The 16,141-nt window shown below is 46.6% G+C and overlaps 1 protein-coding gene across 2 annotated transcripts in view; it reads right to left on the minus strand.

Moving 5' to 3' along the window:
* The window catches only part of GLP2R (glucagon like peptide 2 receptor), a 56,996-nt gene that overhangs the window by 36,715 nt on the left and 4,140 nt on the right, over window positions 1–16,141 (minus strand). For both annotated transcript variants that reach the window (XM_058675788.1, XM_058675789.1), the window contains exons 2-4: window positions 9,702–9,789; window positions 7,410–7,514; window positions 1,575–1,696 (exon numbers count right to left, since the gene is read on the minus strand). In XM_058675788.1, coding sequence (XP_058531771.1) covers window positions 1,575–1,696; window positions 7,410–7,514; window positions 9,702–9,789 — 315 coding nt within the window. The remainder of the gene's footprint in view (window positions 1–1,574; window positions 1,697–7,409; window positions 7,515–9,701; window positions 9,790–16,141) is intronic.

A 16,141-nucleotide genomic window follows, 5' to 3' on the forward strand; every position in this document is an offset into this window, starting at 1 on the left:
AGTGTACATCTTCACCACTAGCAGCCAAATGTCTGCCCTTATTTTGACTCTTTGACATGTTTGACTATTTCAAAACAAAGTGTTTGAAAAATTACAGATAACCAATGTATACAAAATAGCTTGAAAATGAGAACGTATCATCAACATGATATACTGTATCTATTCAGATTATAAACTATGCGAACATCTCGGTTGATATATGCTGATGTGTCCATAATGTAAATTTAAAATCTTATCTAGAAATAATAAATAAAATATTAAGCTAAAGAAAGCATAGAAAGAATTTTTGTCTTTCATGTATTTATTTTTAACTTCCGCTGGGAGAGACAACATGCGCTGTTTGTCTTGCTGGAAAGTATTTTTTCTAAGTGTAAAGAAAACAGCTTGCTTGAGGTAAGACAAAATAACAATTTATTTCCATAACACTAAACACAATTCCATACCACAGTGTCTAAACATACTTCTTAGCTGCTTAGGCACACACACACACACACACACACACACAATGTTCTTTAAAAGTGCCATGTACCATGCCAAAGTATCCAGAACATGTCAATAGTTGGAAGAACATAACATATTTTGCTTGCCAAAATTCTGAAATGGAAAGATTTACTAACATTGGCCTTTTTTGGGCAATATTTCAACCCTCAAGCAGAGGCACAGGTAAACAAGACCAGAAGTTGATTCTTTCTAAGTATCTAAATTCTTAGAAGCACAGCCACTTTGAGAGAGGTGGACAGAGCACTTTGCTTCCTGTCTTTGAACACGCAGTGTTCAAGTCCTGATGTGCTGTTCCCATCACCTGCCCTGGGGATGGTGCCCGCTGCAGACCCAGGTCCAGCTCACACCACCCAGGGATGGTCTTGGTTCCACATCTCGGCTCACACAGGAGGCTCACCTGAGAAGCTTCAGAGCCAGTACTGACACTAATGCCCCACTCACTGAGCACTTAGTGCCTACTGTCTGTAAGCCCACTGTGCATCCTAGCCTAGGTCACAGATTTGAGATCATGGTCAAAAAGGACCAGGATTTTCTCATTGTCCTCAAGCCTCAAGCAGGAAAGGAGATATGCAGTTCACATGGTTTGCTCCATTCATTGCATACCATTAGCCTATCTTGGGTTGTGACAAAAGTTAGAGGAATTTCTGAGATGAACAGACTTTCCTGAAACCACCGGTGTCACCTTGACCCCTGTAAGAGGCAGGAGCTGCCTGTCACACAGCAGAACTGTACAAGGAACAAATCCCAGGAGCTCTTGTGCTAACCTCCCTGATGGTTCCACTTTCACCTGTGCCTTTCCCCCTCAAGTCCTACCTCCCCTACCTGAGTGTTTTCTCAAAGGCATCTCTCAAAGGAGATGTTTGACCTGGTGCTTGAGTGAAGACAAGGAGGCAACCACAGGGGGCTTGGAGAGGGGTGGCCCAGGCCCAGGCTGTGGAAGTGACTGGGAAAGTGGGGTTTTCCCTTGGGGTTTACTGAGTGGTTCACACACATACACCTACCAAGCCGGCTGTCCTGAAAGTAGAAGGTGATTTGGACCCAGGAGCCCCAATCAGCAAACTGGACAGACTCACGTCTTGCTTGGCTTTGTGGTCCTCGGAGCATTCTGAGTCATCCTGCCAGATACCTGTGCCATTCTCTCGCTTCAGCCAAGTGCCTTGAGCTGAGCAGCGTCTGTAGGCCCTTCTTGAGCTCTCTAAAAGCAAACAAAACTCTGGAGGAAAGTTCAGGACACACAGCCCCATCCCCGGGGTGGGGGGTGGAGGGATTAGGGGGTGGGGAGTACCCTGAAAGGCTCTAGCCCTGGCCACAAAGCTGTGGAAAATCCCAGGGAAGAAGGATATTAATTTCCCCTTTGGGGAGCTCTCATTAGCATCCCAACTGTTTATTTGGGATGGAAAGAAAAACACGGAAGTTTCACGATTTCGTAACAAACCATGATCCGCTAATGTCTGCTGTGTTTACCCAAAGTCTGTGAACTTAGAACGGTCCCTAGTGACTCAGGGGTGCCCTAACCCCTCCAAGGTACAGCCCAGCTCGGAGACACTGAGAGGGTTGCTGGGCATTTGTCCAGTGGGGGATCATCTTGCTGTGGTCCAGGAGGCCGTGCCTTGAAGAAGAGAAAGTGTTGGCACAGGGAGGACAGGTCCAGGGTAACACCCATTCTGCCACCTATGTGACAGCTGAAAGACTGTTGTCCCCTGTGATCAGTCCTGCCCATTGTAAGTCTTCCAGCATCTTTGTTAAGAGCTAAGGTCAGAGTGAGGACCCCTTCATGGTATAGGTGTGCAAGGCTGGGTGGCAAGTTGCTCTGCCCATGACAAGCACTGCTGTGACTCAGCCTTGCCTATCCCAGGAGCCCCTCCTACCTGGAGGTTCAGGGACACTGGATTTGCAAAGTAGGAAATGTGTTGGCACTTCCTAGTCCTGACTCTGTACATCCCAGACCATCAGTGGGTAGCTATTGGCTGCATCCAGTTGAGGGGCATCCATGTGATCAGCCACCTGCCCCTCTGACAGCATGACCATGGGTGTCTAACAGACATCTCCATCAACACTTCCCCAACCCAAATCCTTCAGCTTGTCTTCAAAATCTGCTGCACCCACATGTTTCCTAATATCCGTGGGTGACAACCGTCTTTCTTGTCCTCGGTTTCAATCCTTCAGCATCATCCTTGCCTTTTCTCTCTCTGAGCCGTCATTGGCCAATTACCTAATCCCATCATGTGTCCCTTCCCCTGGATCCAGAGACTGACATCCTTTCCCACCTCTCGCTTCCATCATCTCTCACCTCAATGCTCATGCCTCCTGGACAATCCAGCCCCTCCTGCCACAGGGTCACCTTGCAGTCAGTGAACTGACCAAATCAGTCATGTCATATTATGTTTTCACTCGCCGTCTTCCGTAGGCTTTCTGAGAATAGTCGAAGCCCATAGAAGGCCTTCTGCACAGCCCAGTGGGCTCTGGTTCCCAAGGCTCCACGCCTTGATCTACCATTATCCCCTCATCTCCTTCACATGTTTCCCCTCCTGGCCAAAATCTTGACCTCCCTGGGACATCACTAAGTTGTCACTATCATGTCGAAGCCTTCCATGATGACTCGATTAGTAATTACAACTGACTCCTCAGACTTCAAACTCCCTACCATCTTTTCCCCCTCCCTCACAATGCTCTGTCTTTAATATATATATATATATATATATATATATATATATATATTATTGCAAAGGGAGATGTACAGAGAGAAGGAAAAACAGAGATAGAAAGATCTTCCATCCACTGGTTCACTCTCCAAAATGACTGCAATGGCCGGAATTGAACTGATCCAAAGCCAGGAGCCTGGAGCTTCTTCTGGATCTCCCAAGTGGGGGCAACTTGAGCCATCTTCTGCTGTTTTCCCAGGTCATAAGCAGGAAGCTTGATTAGAAGTGGAGGAGCCAGGGCCTGGTGCAAAATAGCCTAGTGGCTAAAGTCCTCACCTTGTATATACTGGGATCCCGTATGCACACCAGTTCATATCCTGCCTGTTCCAGTTCCCATCCAGCTCCCCGCATGTGGCCTGGGAAAGCAGTTGAGAACATCCCAAAGCCCTGATACCCTGCACCTGCATGGAAGACCTGGAGAAAGTTCCTGATTCCCGGCTTTGGATCCATTCAGCTCCATCCATTGCGGCTGCTTGGGGAGTGAATCAGTGGATGGGAGATCTTTCTGTCTGTATATCTGCCTTTCCAATAAATATATATATACATCTTGTAAAAAGAAAAAGAATAAGTATTGGAGGAACCAGAACACAATCTGATGCCCAAATGGGATGCTGTCACTTGCAGGCAGAGGATTTACCTGTTGAATCACCACATCAATCCCACCCCCAATGGCTCTTTCTTTTTCAAAGTGGACCACATCTATACTTAAGAGTGACATTTATTGATTATACTCTGTCTCCCACTACAACACAAGCCCTGCAGAGAGGATTTGATTCTATTTTGACCACTGATGTGGAGAAGAGGCATCAGAAGGGAGAGGTTTGGGGGGTTGGTGCAATGGCTCAAATGGCTAATCCTCCACCTACACATGCCAGAATCGTGTATGGGCACTAGTTTATGTACCAGCTGCTCTACTTCCCATTCAGCTCCCTGCTTATGGCCTGGGAAAGCAGTGGAGAGTAACCCAAAGCCTTGGAGTCCTGCACCCATGTAGGAGACCCAGAAGCGGCTCCTGACTCCTGGCTTTGGATTGGCTCAGCTCCAGCCATTGCAACGATTTGGGAAGTGAATCAGTGAATGGAAGATCTTTCTCTCTGTTTATCCTTCTCTCTGTAACTCTGCCTCTGCAATAAAAATAGATACATATTTCAAAAACGTAAAAGAGAGAAAGGCAGACATGCAGGGAGTATGGTGAAATCACTGTGAGCAAAGGCACTGGCTACTAATAGCAGGGCAGGTGGAGCAGCCTTCATTTGGCTGGAGCCACTGGAAAGGGACAGGAGGAGAAAGTGCCAGCTAGGACAGCAGGACCAGGTGGCTGAAGGACCTGTGAGTCATTTATAGACCCATTGGCTCTTTAGGGAGCTTTGTAGAGGGTGGTGGGAAGGAGGCCAGCTCTGGGGCTGGGGACCAGTGTATGGATCAGGAAACAGCCACAGTGGGTGAGGATGAGCTGCTCCCCAGGGCGGCAGCAGAAGCAGAGGGAGGGGAAGGAGCCAGCTACCAATTGGAGTGAGTGTGAGTGGGGCCAGCTCCAAGGTTTCCCATCCAGCTGGCCTTCAGCCTGGAGAATCCCCCTGCAATAGCGTTCTTTAATCTCTGTCCTCCTCCCTAGCCTCTTGCCTCTGGCTGAATCCAGACTCGCATCGTCTCTTGTTGCTGAGCAGTAGCTGTTAAGGAGCTTCACCTCCTGGCTCCTTTCCCTTCCTACAGCCAACAGTCAACGGGGCCAGTGTGGCCTTCCCAAACTACCTCTTATGTCTTCTCATGCCTTCATACTGCCCCTACCACCCTCCAATCATGGCTGCACATAATCTGGTTCCCCAAAGGCAAGTCCAAAGTTCTCAGCACAGTACACAGTTGCCTTCACAATCTCCAGACCCGCCAGCCTGAGACGCCAGCAGAGCCTGTATGCATCACCAGACTTTATGTCCCCTTGTATGACCACACACCTCCTAACCTCAACGCACAAGAACTTCTCTGCACCCCTTAACATTTGGGAGTTTTCTTCAACCTCTCGGTTGTCTCCACATCCTCTTTTCTCTACAAGATCTTATTTGGATTCTAAAGGCCCAATGAGGGGGAAAAAAAAAGTCATGTGGAAGAGTCACTTCCTTTGGTCAATTGCATTCCTTTTAGTAAACTTCCAGAAGCCCAGAAACTGTTGATAAACTTCTTGACTCATTGAAGCGTCAAAGAAGGGTTGAGGAGAGAGATCGCCTATCTGTTGATTCATTCTCTCAAATGTCTGCAAGAGCCAGGACTGGGCCAGGCTGAAACTGGGAGCTAAAAACTCAATCCAAGATGCGTGACAGGAACCTGGTGACTTGAGCCATCACAGACTCTCTCCCAAGGTGTGCATTGGCAGGAAGCTAGAATCAGAAGCCAGAGACAGGAATGCAACTCAGTCACTGTGATATGGGATGTCGGAATCTTAATTCCTAGGCCAGACACCCACCTTCCTTTTCTTCTTTAACTAGAGGCCAGCACAATGGCTGAATTGGCTAATCCTCCCTCTGTCTACAAGCACTGGCATTCCATATGGGTGCTGGTTCATGTCCCAGCTGCTACATTTCATACCCATCTCCCTGCTTATGGCCTGGAAAATCAACAGAGGATGGTCCAAAGCCTTGAGACCCTACACCAGTGAGGGAAATCCAGAAGAGGTTCCTGGCTCCTGGTTATGTATTGGCTCAGCTCTGGCCATTGCAGCCATCTGGGGAGTGAACCAAAGAATGGAAGGTCTTTCTGTTTCTCTGTAACTCTGCCTTTCCAATAAAAAGAAATAGATTCTTTTTTTTTAAAGTCTTAACTCAATATCTTCATAAATGTGGATGTTCCATTCACCTCCATCTTAGGATGAAAGGTACCCAAGGTGTTTAGCTCCTGGAAGAAGCAGTAGGTGGTAGGGCTGGGAGGTGGCAGTCTGTTTCACCTGGAGGAATTTGTGGGCCTTGGGGCCTCGAAGACTGGGAAAATTCAAGAGGGTTTAGCCCTGGACACAGCTGCAGCTCCCACTAACCAAGCATCTACCCAAGTCTGCCTTCTCATATATTCTTCAAATGAGCTTATAAGGCAGTCAGCATTCCCTTCACACAACAGATGGGGAAACCACAGCTCACAGGGCCTTAGGGGCTTGACCCACACCTCAGGGTGTAAGACAGAGGGACTGACTCCAACCTCGTGGCTCCTGACTTCACACACGGGGGTCCCCCTGGCTTCACTGAGCTGGCTGAGGGTTGGCTGACTCATCCAGACTCCTGCAGGCCAGGAAGTCCCCTCATATCCTCACCCTCCCTTAAACCTCACAACCCCAAACTTGACTCCCAATAGATTTCATCAGACAGCAGCTCCAAAAAATGTGTCCCTCCCAGAAATATATCCTCTTTCTAATCTCTTTCTAATCTCTCTCTCTCTCCCCACCCTGCCACCCCCTGCTTCCTCCCCCTCACCCCCCAATTCCTAGAACAAGCATTGGACGCTAACTTTCGCCACAGTGAAGATTTCTTGGGCTACAATTAAATACAAAATGCTAACATCTCACCATCTTCAGGAACACTCTTTCCTGGGCACTTTGTAACAGCTTACATTTCCCATGAATTATTTTAACTCTCTATATATCTGCCTGTGATCTATGGAGAAAAGCAACAAGATCCTAAAACCATAACAGCTCCTCTCCCATTGCAAAGTGAAATGACCAGAGGATATGGGCTTCTTGGAGTGAGTCAAGGTGGGTTTGTATCTCAGGTTCCTAAGGCTTAGTAGTCACTTCCTTTCAACAGCATCAGGGTAAACTATGTGGTTGAAGGCGCCATCCAAGTCCCACAGGACTTGAAACAAAAGAACAAAACATGGGTTCAAGGGCAAAATAAAGTCCTTCCTCCTCATTCTGAAGGCTGTATGGCTGAAAACCTCTCAATCTTCCCCTCCCACTGTTGGCCTCCCCATAAATTCATCCACTCTTAGCCTCCCTGCTTCCAGGCCTGGATGCTATAATCCTCAAAGCAAAGAGAGCTATTCTCTACTTGGGAGGGAGGAGAATTGCAGCAAGATACAGGAGGGAGATGGGTGACCCAGAGCTGGAAAGCAAGGCTTGGTGGGAGCATGAGGACTTGAGGAGAGCACGTGGTGGGAGCTCTCTAACTGCCTCCCAACTTGATCACCAGCCCTTAAAGGAACTACTGAAAATTAAGCACAACTTCTTACCTTCACTCCACCACGGTAAGTATGAAGGGCAGGGAACAGAGACATTTCCAGGAGCAGAATGAGGCCAACACACAAATTGATCAAATGTCCCATTGCAGAAAACACCTATGGGCAGAAAAGGAGGCAGAAGCAATGTCAGTGTTGGAACTAGAGCAGAGTGGGGAAGGGGGTGGGAGAGGGTATCCTCTGGTGGAATCAGAGGTACCTAGGTTCCCGGAGCCCACCTCCCTCCCAGCATAAGCCTGTGTAGCCCACTGTGCAAGGACCAGAGTAGATCTCTTACTATCTAGACACACCAGGAACACATGAATGCTGAACGCAGCCCCCACCATGGTGCTGTTGGCTACCCAACTTGACCACTGGTCAGTTACATCAACATCGCCATTATACTGAGGTTGCTTTATTTGATGCATACAGAAAACTGAGGGTCAGGAGGATGCCCAGAGGTGTGACCAGTCCTTTACATTCTTATAATTAACTAAATAATTGTCAAACCTTCACCAATCAGATGCGAGGACACCTAGCATCTGTGAAATGTACAGAATGGTAAGTGGATATAAGGGGAGCCACAGAATTTAGATCTTGGTTATACACATTCCACACACCTGATGACTTCAGTTAATGATCCTTATGTGATACCTGAACCATCTCCAGGTTGGAGCATGGTTTACATGCCTGTGTTTGGTTATGGGAAGCTCTAAACTTAAAAATCCAGTGCCACCCTCCCATGCCTCCTGGAATCAAATGGTCGTGTTTTAGGCTGGATTCCCAAACTTTCATGCAGCAAGCTCCCAACTCCTGGAAACCACACTTCAGTCCCACTCTCTGCTAGCTACAATCCAGAAGTCAGGGACTCCCCAAGGTGAGCATCACAGTGACAGGCCTTGTTGGAACCCTACGAATGTGCATCTGTTAGGCTGTGAACTGACTGGGGCACTCTGTCAACCTGGCACCCACAGGTCAGTATACACTGAGGGAACTTGGCATGTTGGTGAATGGAACAGTCCAGAAAATACAGCTCTGGTGGTCTACTTGCAGAACAACTCCATTTGGATCAGTCTGTGTAAGGCTGAGCTCCTAATGGTATGGCTCTGGGTAAGGAAGACCTGCCCTGTGTGTTGATCCTAGTATTCACTAAAGTGAGAGGTGACTCTTGCATCTGATATCAAGCAATTCAGCTACCTGGGCTTTTTTAAAAAGGGGTATTCAGAGGGAGCTGGCAGGATGACCAGGGCCACAGTTTGTTCTCTCTCTCTCTCTCTCTTTCTCTCTTTCTCTCTCACACATGTAACCATATGGATGTATCAACCAGGGGCAGGTAGGTGAGGACATGGACTGACCAAACTATCACACCATTGCTAGCGTGCCCTTGGATTAAGGGCATGTTGATGTTCAGGTTTAGTTAGCATCCTGGTAGACAGGGGCACCCCCACTCACCCACCCACTTGGCAGATTCCCTGGTTGATCTGTAACCACTGCTCAAGCCATGTGAGTAGGCTGTGGCACGTGGCTGTCATCCTCCCCTTGACCCTGAGTAGTGCTTGGCAGCCATCTGAGCCAACAGAGCATGGCAGGAGGGCTGTTTTATGAGATCTGAGGCCAGGGACAGTCACTAGGAACAGGTTGATGTTGAACCAGGCTTGCTGGTGGACACCTGGAAGGAGGTGCCCAGGCCTGGTGGAGTAGACACCTGGAGGTAAGGTATTCTGGACACCTGTCCAGGTTCAACACTCAGCTGAGAGGCAGCAACAGCCAGCAGACATGGGCATAAATGAGCCTTCAGAGGATGGCAGCTCCCAGATGGAGCTCACAGCTCAATCCCTGCCTCTGTGAATCAGAAAGAAGGGAACCCAAAGTGCCTCAGTGAGTTCCTGATCCATGAAAATACAAAAGCTAGCAAGTGAATGTCATTGTTAAAAACTACTGAGCTTTCCGAAAAGATTTGTTTGGAAAGCAGAGCAATAGAGAGAGGGGAAGAAAGGGTAACAGAGAGAGAGAGAATCTTCCAAATTACCAAAACAGCCAGGACTGGGTCAGGATAAAGCCAGCAGCCAGGAACTCTGCCAGCATTTACTACACAGGTGGCAGGGTCACACACCTGGGCCATCCTCTGCTGCCTTCCTAGGCACATTGGCCAAGAGCTGGATCAGAAGTGGAGCAGCAGGGACTCAAACTGGCACCCTGATATGGATGCCAGCATCCAGGCAATGGCTTAGCCTTCAGTGCCACAATGATGGCTCCAAGCCACTGAGCTCTGTGACACAGCCACAGGTGGCCACGACAGGTACTTACCAGAAGGTGCCTTGAGTAAGTCTATTAGACACTTCTCTCTGTACTGCACCCATTTCCGAGTGGTCTCCTCAAAAAGCGATCCCGAGATCTGAGAAGACACAAACATGATCATCCCTCTTAGCTGTACCCATAGCTGCAAACCCCCTTGATCCTCAGTCCTCCCTGCCCCTGTGCCCACAAGAGCCTGCAGTTGGAAATGAAATTTCAGTGGTGCCTGAATGCTTTTTTTCCACCAGCCCCCTGACTGTTTACCTTAAAAATACCCAGGAATGGGCTCGGCAGTGTGGCCTAGTGGCTAGGGTCCTAGCCTTGATCCCATATGGCTGCTGGTTCTAGTCCCGGTAGCTCCACTTCCTCTCTATCTCTCCTCCTCTCAGTATATCTGACTTTGTAATGAAAATAAAATAAATCTTAAAAAAAAAAACCCAGGAATTTCGCGTTCATTCCCAAATCTATACATTTAGCTTAGCACAAATAGAAACTATTTTTTTAAGATTTACTTCTATTTGAGAGGTGGATTTACAGAGAGGGAAAGAGAGAGAGAGAATCTTTCATCTGCTGATTCACTCCCCAAATAGCTGCAACAGCCAGAACTGAGCTCATCTGAAGCCAAGAGCCAGGAGCTTCTTCTGGGTCTCCTACAGAAGTGCAGGGGGCCAAGGCCTTGAGCCATCCTCTGCTGCTTTCCCAGACTTTAAGCAGGGAGCTGGATGGCAAGTGGAGCACCCCAAACATCAACCAGTGCCCATATAGGATGCAAATGCTGCAGGCAGAGGCTTATCCTGCTGTGTGTCCATGCCAGCCCAGGATATGAGCCACTTTTAAAACCTTTGCATGTCAAGAAAACACAGCATGTGTAGCCTAAAGCTTCACACCTTCCCATGCAGATGCACAGCTATACTCCCACAACACCGAGGATCCCATACAGAGGCACTTCCAGCAAGGAGGGGTCCTGTTACATGTCACAGAGAAGTGAGGCAGGTTCCAGCTGCCTATGCTTCCAGGGTCAAAAACCATGAGTGGGCTTGTGTTGTGCTACCATGCCAAGGCCTTGGGAGGCCATTGCTTTCTGTCCTTGGCCAGAAGTTGTCCAGCAGTTTCTCACTGGAGACCAGTAGCCCTTCTTCTGACGTTGAAAGGCGTCTCCTCTAGTGTTCACTCTCAGACTCTGAGAACCAATTTTGTGTGCCAGACCTTGTGTGATGGAGGCACTGAGACAAAGTCCCTGCTCTAAAATGGATGCAGAATCAGCCAAAGACGAAGCAACCATCTCGTCAACTAGGGGATCAAATCCAATGGCACTCTGCTCCAGCTTCCTCAGTTTCCCTAGGGGCAGCGGTCCTGGGATGCTCAGAAGCAGGTGTTGTGCTCAACTCTTCCCTCTCTGCCCCTACTCCACCATAGCACCCCCAACCAACCAGTCACCAGCGTCCATCAACTCCACTCCCTGAGTCTTCTTCCTGTCCAACCCAGCCGCCCATCTCATCTACCTCTGGCCTCATGCCACTATCCACATGCCTCACCATTCTAGAAGATTCTCACCTATGGGCACACCTGACCCTGGGATCTTCTTCCACTTGTGTCTGTCCACTTGCTCATTCCAGTCACACCTATCCCAGGGAATGCTCTTTCATGACTTACCATTTTTTGGCACTTCATGTTGGCACTCCCTCCCAGCCACGTTTTTCACTTATTCATCCCTCAAGACTAAACTTAAACTCGGGTCCCCTGGCCCTGCCTAACCATCTCTGTCTCTGAAGTCTTGAGGTTGGGAGCCCTCTTCCTCAGTGTCATCCAACCCCACACACGACGGATCAACCACCCCAGCTCATCACTGCCAATGGTCAGCAGCTCTTCTGCCCATCTCCTCACTATCGCATGATCTCCTTAAGCACTAAACACTGTCTTTCATCTTTGCATGGGAAAGGAGGATTCTGACCTCATTTCCATCCATTTTATTTCTAGCAAAGACCCAGAGGCGAAGCAGTGGCTGGTGGACAGGGAAGGGAACACAGAAGGGCTTAGTTCAATAAGTGATCTGGCCCACTAGCTGGCCTTTAGGCTTTGCCTTCTCTCCCAAGGAACTAGAAATGCATGTGCTTTCTTGTTCCATGGAGAGGAGTGAAAAGAACCATGCAAGGGAGGGGAGGAGCTGCTTATAAATTAAGGAGCTGCTTACCTAAAGACACTCTCTCTCTCTCTCTCTCTCTCTCTCTCTCTCTCTCTCTCTCTCTCTCTCTCTCTCTCTCTTTCTCTCTCAACACACAAACACATACACAGAGAAACAAAAAATACCACCCATAAGCTGAGCCCAGTGAGTAGCCAGTGAACTTTTATCTCTCAAGTAATTAGGCCAATTTATTTCCTCTGCTGCCCAGCATGCCCTCTCCAACACCATGGCATCCATTCATTGGTTTTCATTTTGTTTGAAAAACTGACAGAGATTAGAGACCTTGCATCTTCTGATTCACTCTCCCAAAAGTTCGTGATAGCCAAGACCAAAATTGGGAGCCTGGAAACTCTACCTGGGCCTCCAGGTGGGTGCCAGGGACCCAAGAGCTTGAGCCATTATCTGCTATCTCCCAGGTTCTCCTCAGCAGGACATTGAATCCGACGCAGAGAAGACCAGAAAGACAAAAAGCACATTTTCTCTCGCTTATGGAAGTTAATATAGAGTATTTAAAAATGCATGGAGGTCATATCATTCAGTATTTAGCTTCACTGAATCACACCTTGTGCATGACACTATGCTATGATCATGGTGATGAATCCCTCCCAAAATTAAATGTCTGTCTTCAAGAAGAAAATGGTATAGGGACCAGCGTTATGACATAGCAGGTAAAGCCTCTGCCTGTGACATTGGGGAAATCCTACACAGGAGCACCAGTTCTTGTCCCAGCTGCTCCACTTCCGGTCCAGCTCCCTGCTTATGGCCTGGGTAAAGCAGTAAAGGATGGTCCAAGTGTTTGGGCCCTGCTACCCAGACAGGAAACCTAGATGAAGCTCCTGGCTCCTGGTTTCAGGCTGGGCCAGCTCTGGCCACTGTGGACATTTGATGGAAGTGATCCAGCAGATGGAAGATCTTTTTCTCTCTCTTTGTAATGCTAAATTTAAAGCAAAAATAAATAAATCTTTTTTAAAAAATAAAAGTATGCATATGCAATGTCTACATTTGAAGTGAACACGGCAAAATGTTTTAAAAATATAAAATAATAATAATGTAAGTAATAATTTATACAAGATTTTTTAAGATGATGAAATTGAGACAGGAAAAAAACAAGAAGCAGAGGAGCCGGGACTTGACCCAGGTACTCCAGTAGGAGACATGGTCTTCCTACACAATATCTTAACCTGTGTACCAAACCCTGCATCCCCCACACCGAGCACCCATGAGGAGATCTATGGGAGTGCACAGCCAGCTTTGTGACAGTGCTCACCAGAGTTCCCAAGTTTCCCGTAATGTGAGCTCCCCTTGTCATCTCCATAGTTTTTCCACTTCATCCTGGGCTCAAAAGATAAATCTAAAGCACCATTTATTGAGTAGTTAAGTCCAAATAATGTCATAAATATTTATGTCTAACTACGTAGCATCAGTCACACATTGCACAACTTCTCAGGCTCTGGAGTCAGAGGAGACGCCACTACCTCCATTTCCTGGTCCATGTTGGTCTGGGGGGCTTCACAGCACTTGCTGTACATCACAGCCCTTGCAGAAAGCCTGGCTTTGCAAAGATGCTGCAGCATTGAGACCTTGACGACCTCAAGCTAATGGTTCGCATAAGTGCTCAACAAAGCCACAACTATTGTGCTTTCCCCTCAAAACTCAAAATAATTCCTGGTGTCCCTGTGGGTTCATGGTAGTGCCCAAGGCACCTTCTGACACAGCTGGGGAGGATCATGGAAGTAACCAGTAAGCAAACCTAATTAGGTTACAATAACAGCATTTATCCCTGCTTTCCAGTTTCCTATGAGTTTTGCCTTCCTTCATTTATTTTTTTAATGTATTTATTTACTTACTTACTGGAAAGGCAGAGTTACAGAGAGAAAAGAGAGAGCCCTAGAGAGAGAGACCTTGCATCTGCTGGTTCTCTCCTCAGTGGTCACAATGGCTGGAGCTGAGTCAGCTTGAGGCATAATAAATATTACTGAAGACTTTCCTGCAAAGGCATAAAATCCTTTGCAAAGCTCAAAGCTAACTGAGGAATACATCAAGAAAGCGGGGGATAAAGAACTTAAAAATTTATTGTAAAGCTTCTCATCCACAAGGAGAAGCACATGCAGGAATTTAAGGAACATGTCACATAGGAAATAACAACACAGAAACAAAATGAAGCAGAATTAGTAGAAATGAAGAACACAATGGAGCAAATTAAAAATTGAATGGAAAGCCTCGACAATAGAATGAACGAGGCAGAAGAAAGAATCTCAGAATTGGAAGATATTTCCTGTCACAATGGGGGGAAAATCAACCAGCTGACAGTGGAGCTGGATCAAGCTAAAAAAAATATATATATATATTCAGGGATTAAGCAACACTATTGAAAGGTCAAATATAACAGTTAAAGGGAGTTCCAGAAGGTGCAGAAAGAGAAGCTAGGTTTAAAGATGTATTCAATGAAATAATAAATGAAAACTTCCTTAATATGGAGAAAGATTTGGGAAACTTAGAGAGGGGCACAGAGCTCCCACAGGGTTGACCAAAAGTGATCTTCACCATGACATGATAATCAAGCTCTCTTCAGTCAAATATGAAAAAAAATCAATTGACATATAGAGTAATGGCAATTAGACTCACAGCTGACCTCTTAGAGGAAACTCTACAGGCCAGAAAAGAGAGACATATTCCAGATTCTAGAAGGAAAAAATTGTCAGCCCAGAATAACTTACCCAGCAAAATAAAATTGTTCCACAGCAAAGAAAAGTTCAAGGAATATGCTTCTTCCAGACCTGCCCTACAAATAATACTTAGAGATATTCTTTTGACAGAGAAAAGGAATAGCACATGCCAAAATCAAAGGCAAATGTGGAGAACACCCCAGTAAAATGACAGAAGACTAAATCAAACAATGAACAACCCATTGCTAAAATGACAGGACCAAATTATCACATATCCATATTGTCCCTGAATGTAAATGGCTTAACCTCACCAATTAAGCATCATAGACTAGTGGATTGGATCAAAACACAAAACCCATCTATGCATTGTCTACAGGAGACACATCTCACCAACAAAGATCAGTAGGAACCATATCTCATGGATTTTTATGTGTTTGGTCTTATTTTCATTTCTTCAAAACATTTTTTCCTCATATTAAATTCTTCACTGACTCATAAGTCATACAGTAGTATCATTTTCTTAAAGAAGGTTCTTGATTTTCTTTTTCACATTTTCAGTGACACATTAGTCATTCAGTATCATGTTATTTAAGTTCATGGTGTGTGTTAATTTTTTCTTCCTGTGATTGATTTTGTTTTGTGGCTTTTCATTTAAGGGGATGTATATAGTAACTGTAATGGAGACTAACATATCCAGATGTGAAGATACAATGCAGTATGCATCTCTACTTCCAGATCAAAGACAGATTCCCAATGAAACTGTTAAATATATCTTGATAATGGGATGCTGGACTCTCCACCATTGTTCATGACTGCAATGTCAGGATACACTCAAACAGCAGAATGATGGACTGTTTATGAAGGACTATACTATTATAATAATACGGGGGAAATAAGTTAGGGGGAGGAGATTTGGGGAGGCGGTAAGGGAAAACCAAGAGCCTTTAGAACTGTATCATAAAATAATTTTTAAGGGCCTGGCGGCGTGGCCTAGCGGCTAAAATCGTCGCCTTGAATGCACCATGATCCCATATGGGTGCCGTTCTAATCCCGGCAGCTCTGCTTCCCATCCAGCTCCCTGCTTGTGGCCTGGGAAAGCAGTCGAGGAAGGGCCAAGGCTTTGGGATCCTGCCCCTATGTGGGAGACCTGGAGGAGGTTCCTGGCTCCTGGCTCCAGATCAGCACAGCACCGGCCATTGCAGTCACTTGGGGAGTGAATCACCGGATGGAAGATCTTCCTCTATCTCTCCTCCTTTCTGTATACCTGACTTTGTAATAAAAATAAATAAATCTTTAAAAATAATAATAATAATTTTTTAATGAAAAATAAAAATAAGTAACAAAAGGTGTGGTCAGCCTGGGCAAGCTAGACAAAAGTATTTTCAGATCCTAAAGATATCCAAAAACCTCAAGAGGACCATCCCAAGTTCAGTCACAGCTAAATTGCCCCCAATAAAGTCAGGTGGAAAGGAGATGTGCGGTTGGATGCTTTCCTAACCGGGAAAATCCCTTTTGACCTCGGACTCCACTCTCCTTGTCTAGGCAGCAGCACAAAGCTTGGCTAAGAAGGAATCAAAAAAAGGGGAAGGAACTTGGTATGGACT

This window comes from Ochotona princeps, chromosome 17, assembly GCF_030435755.1.
Source record: "Ochotona princeps isolate mOchPri1 chromosome 17, mOchPri1.hap1, whole genome shotgun sequence".
Lineage (NCBI taxonomy): Eukaryota > Metazoa > Chordata > Mammalia > Lagomorpha > Ochotonidae > Ochotona > Ochotona princeps.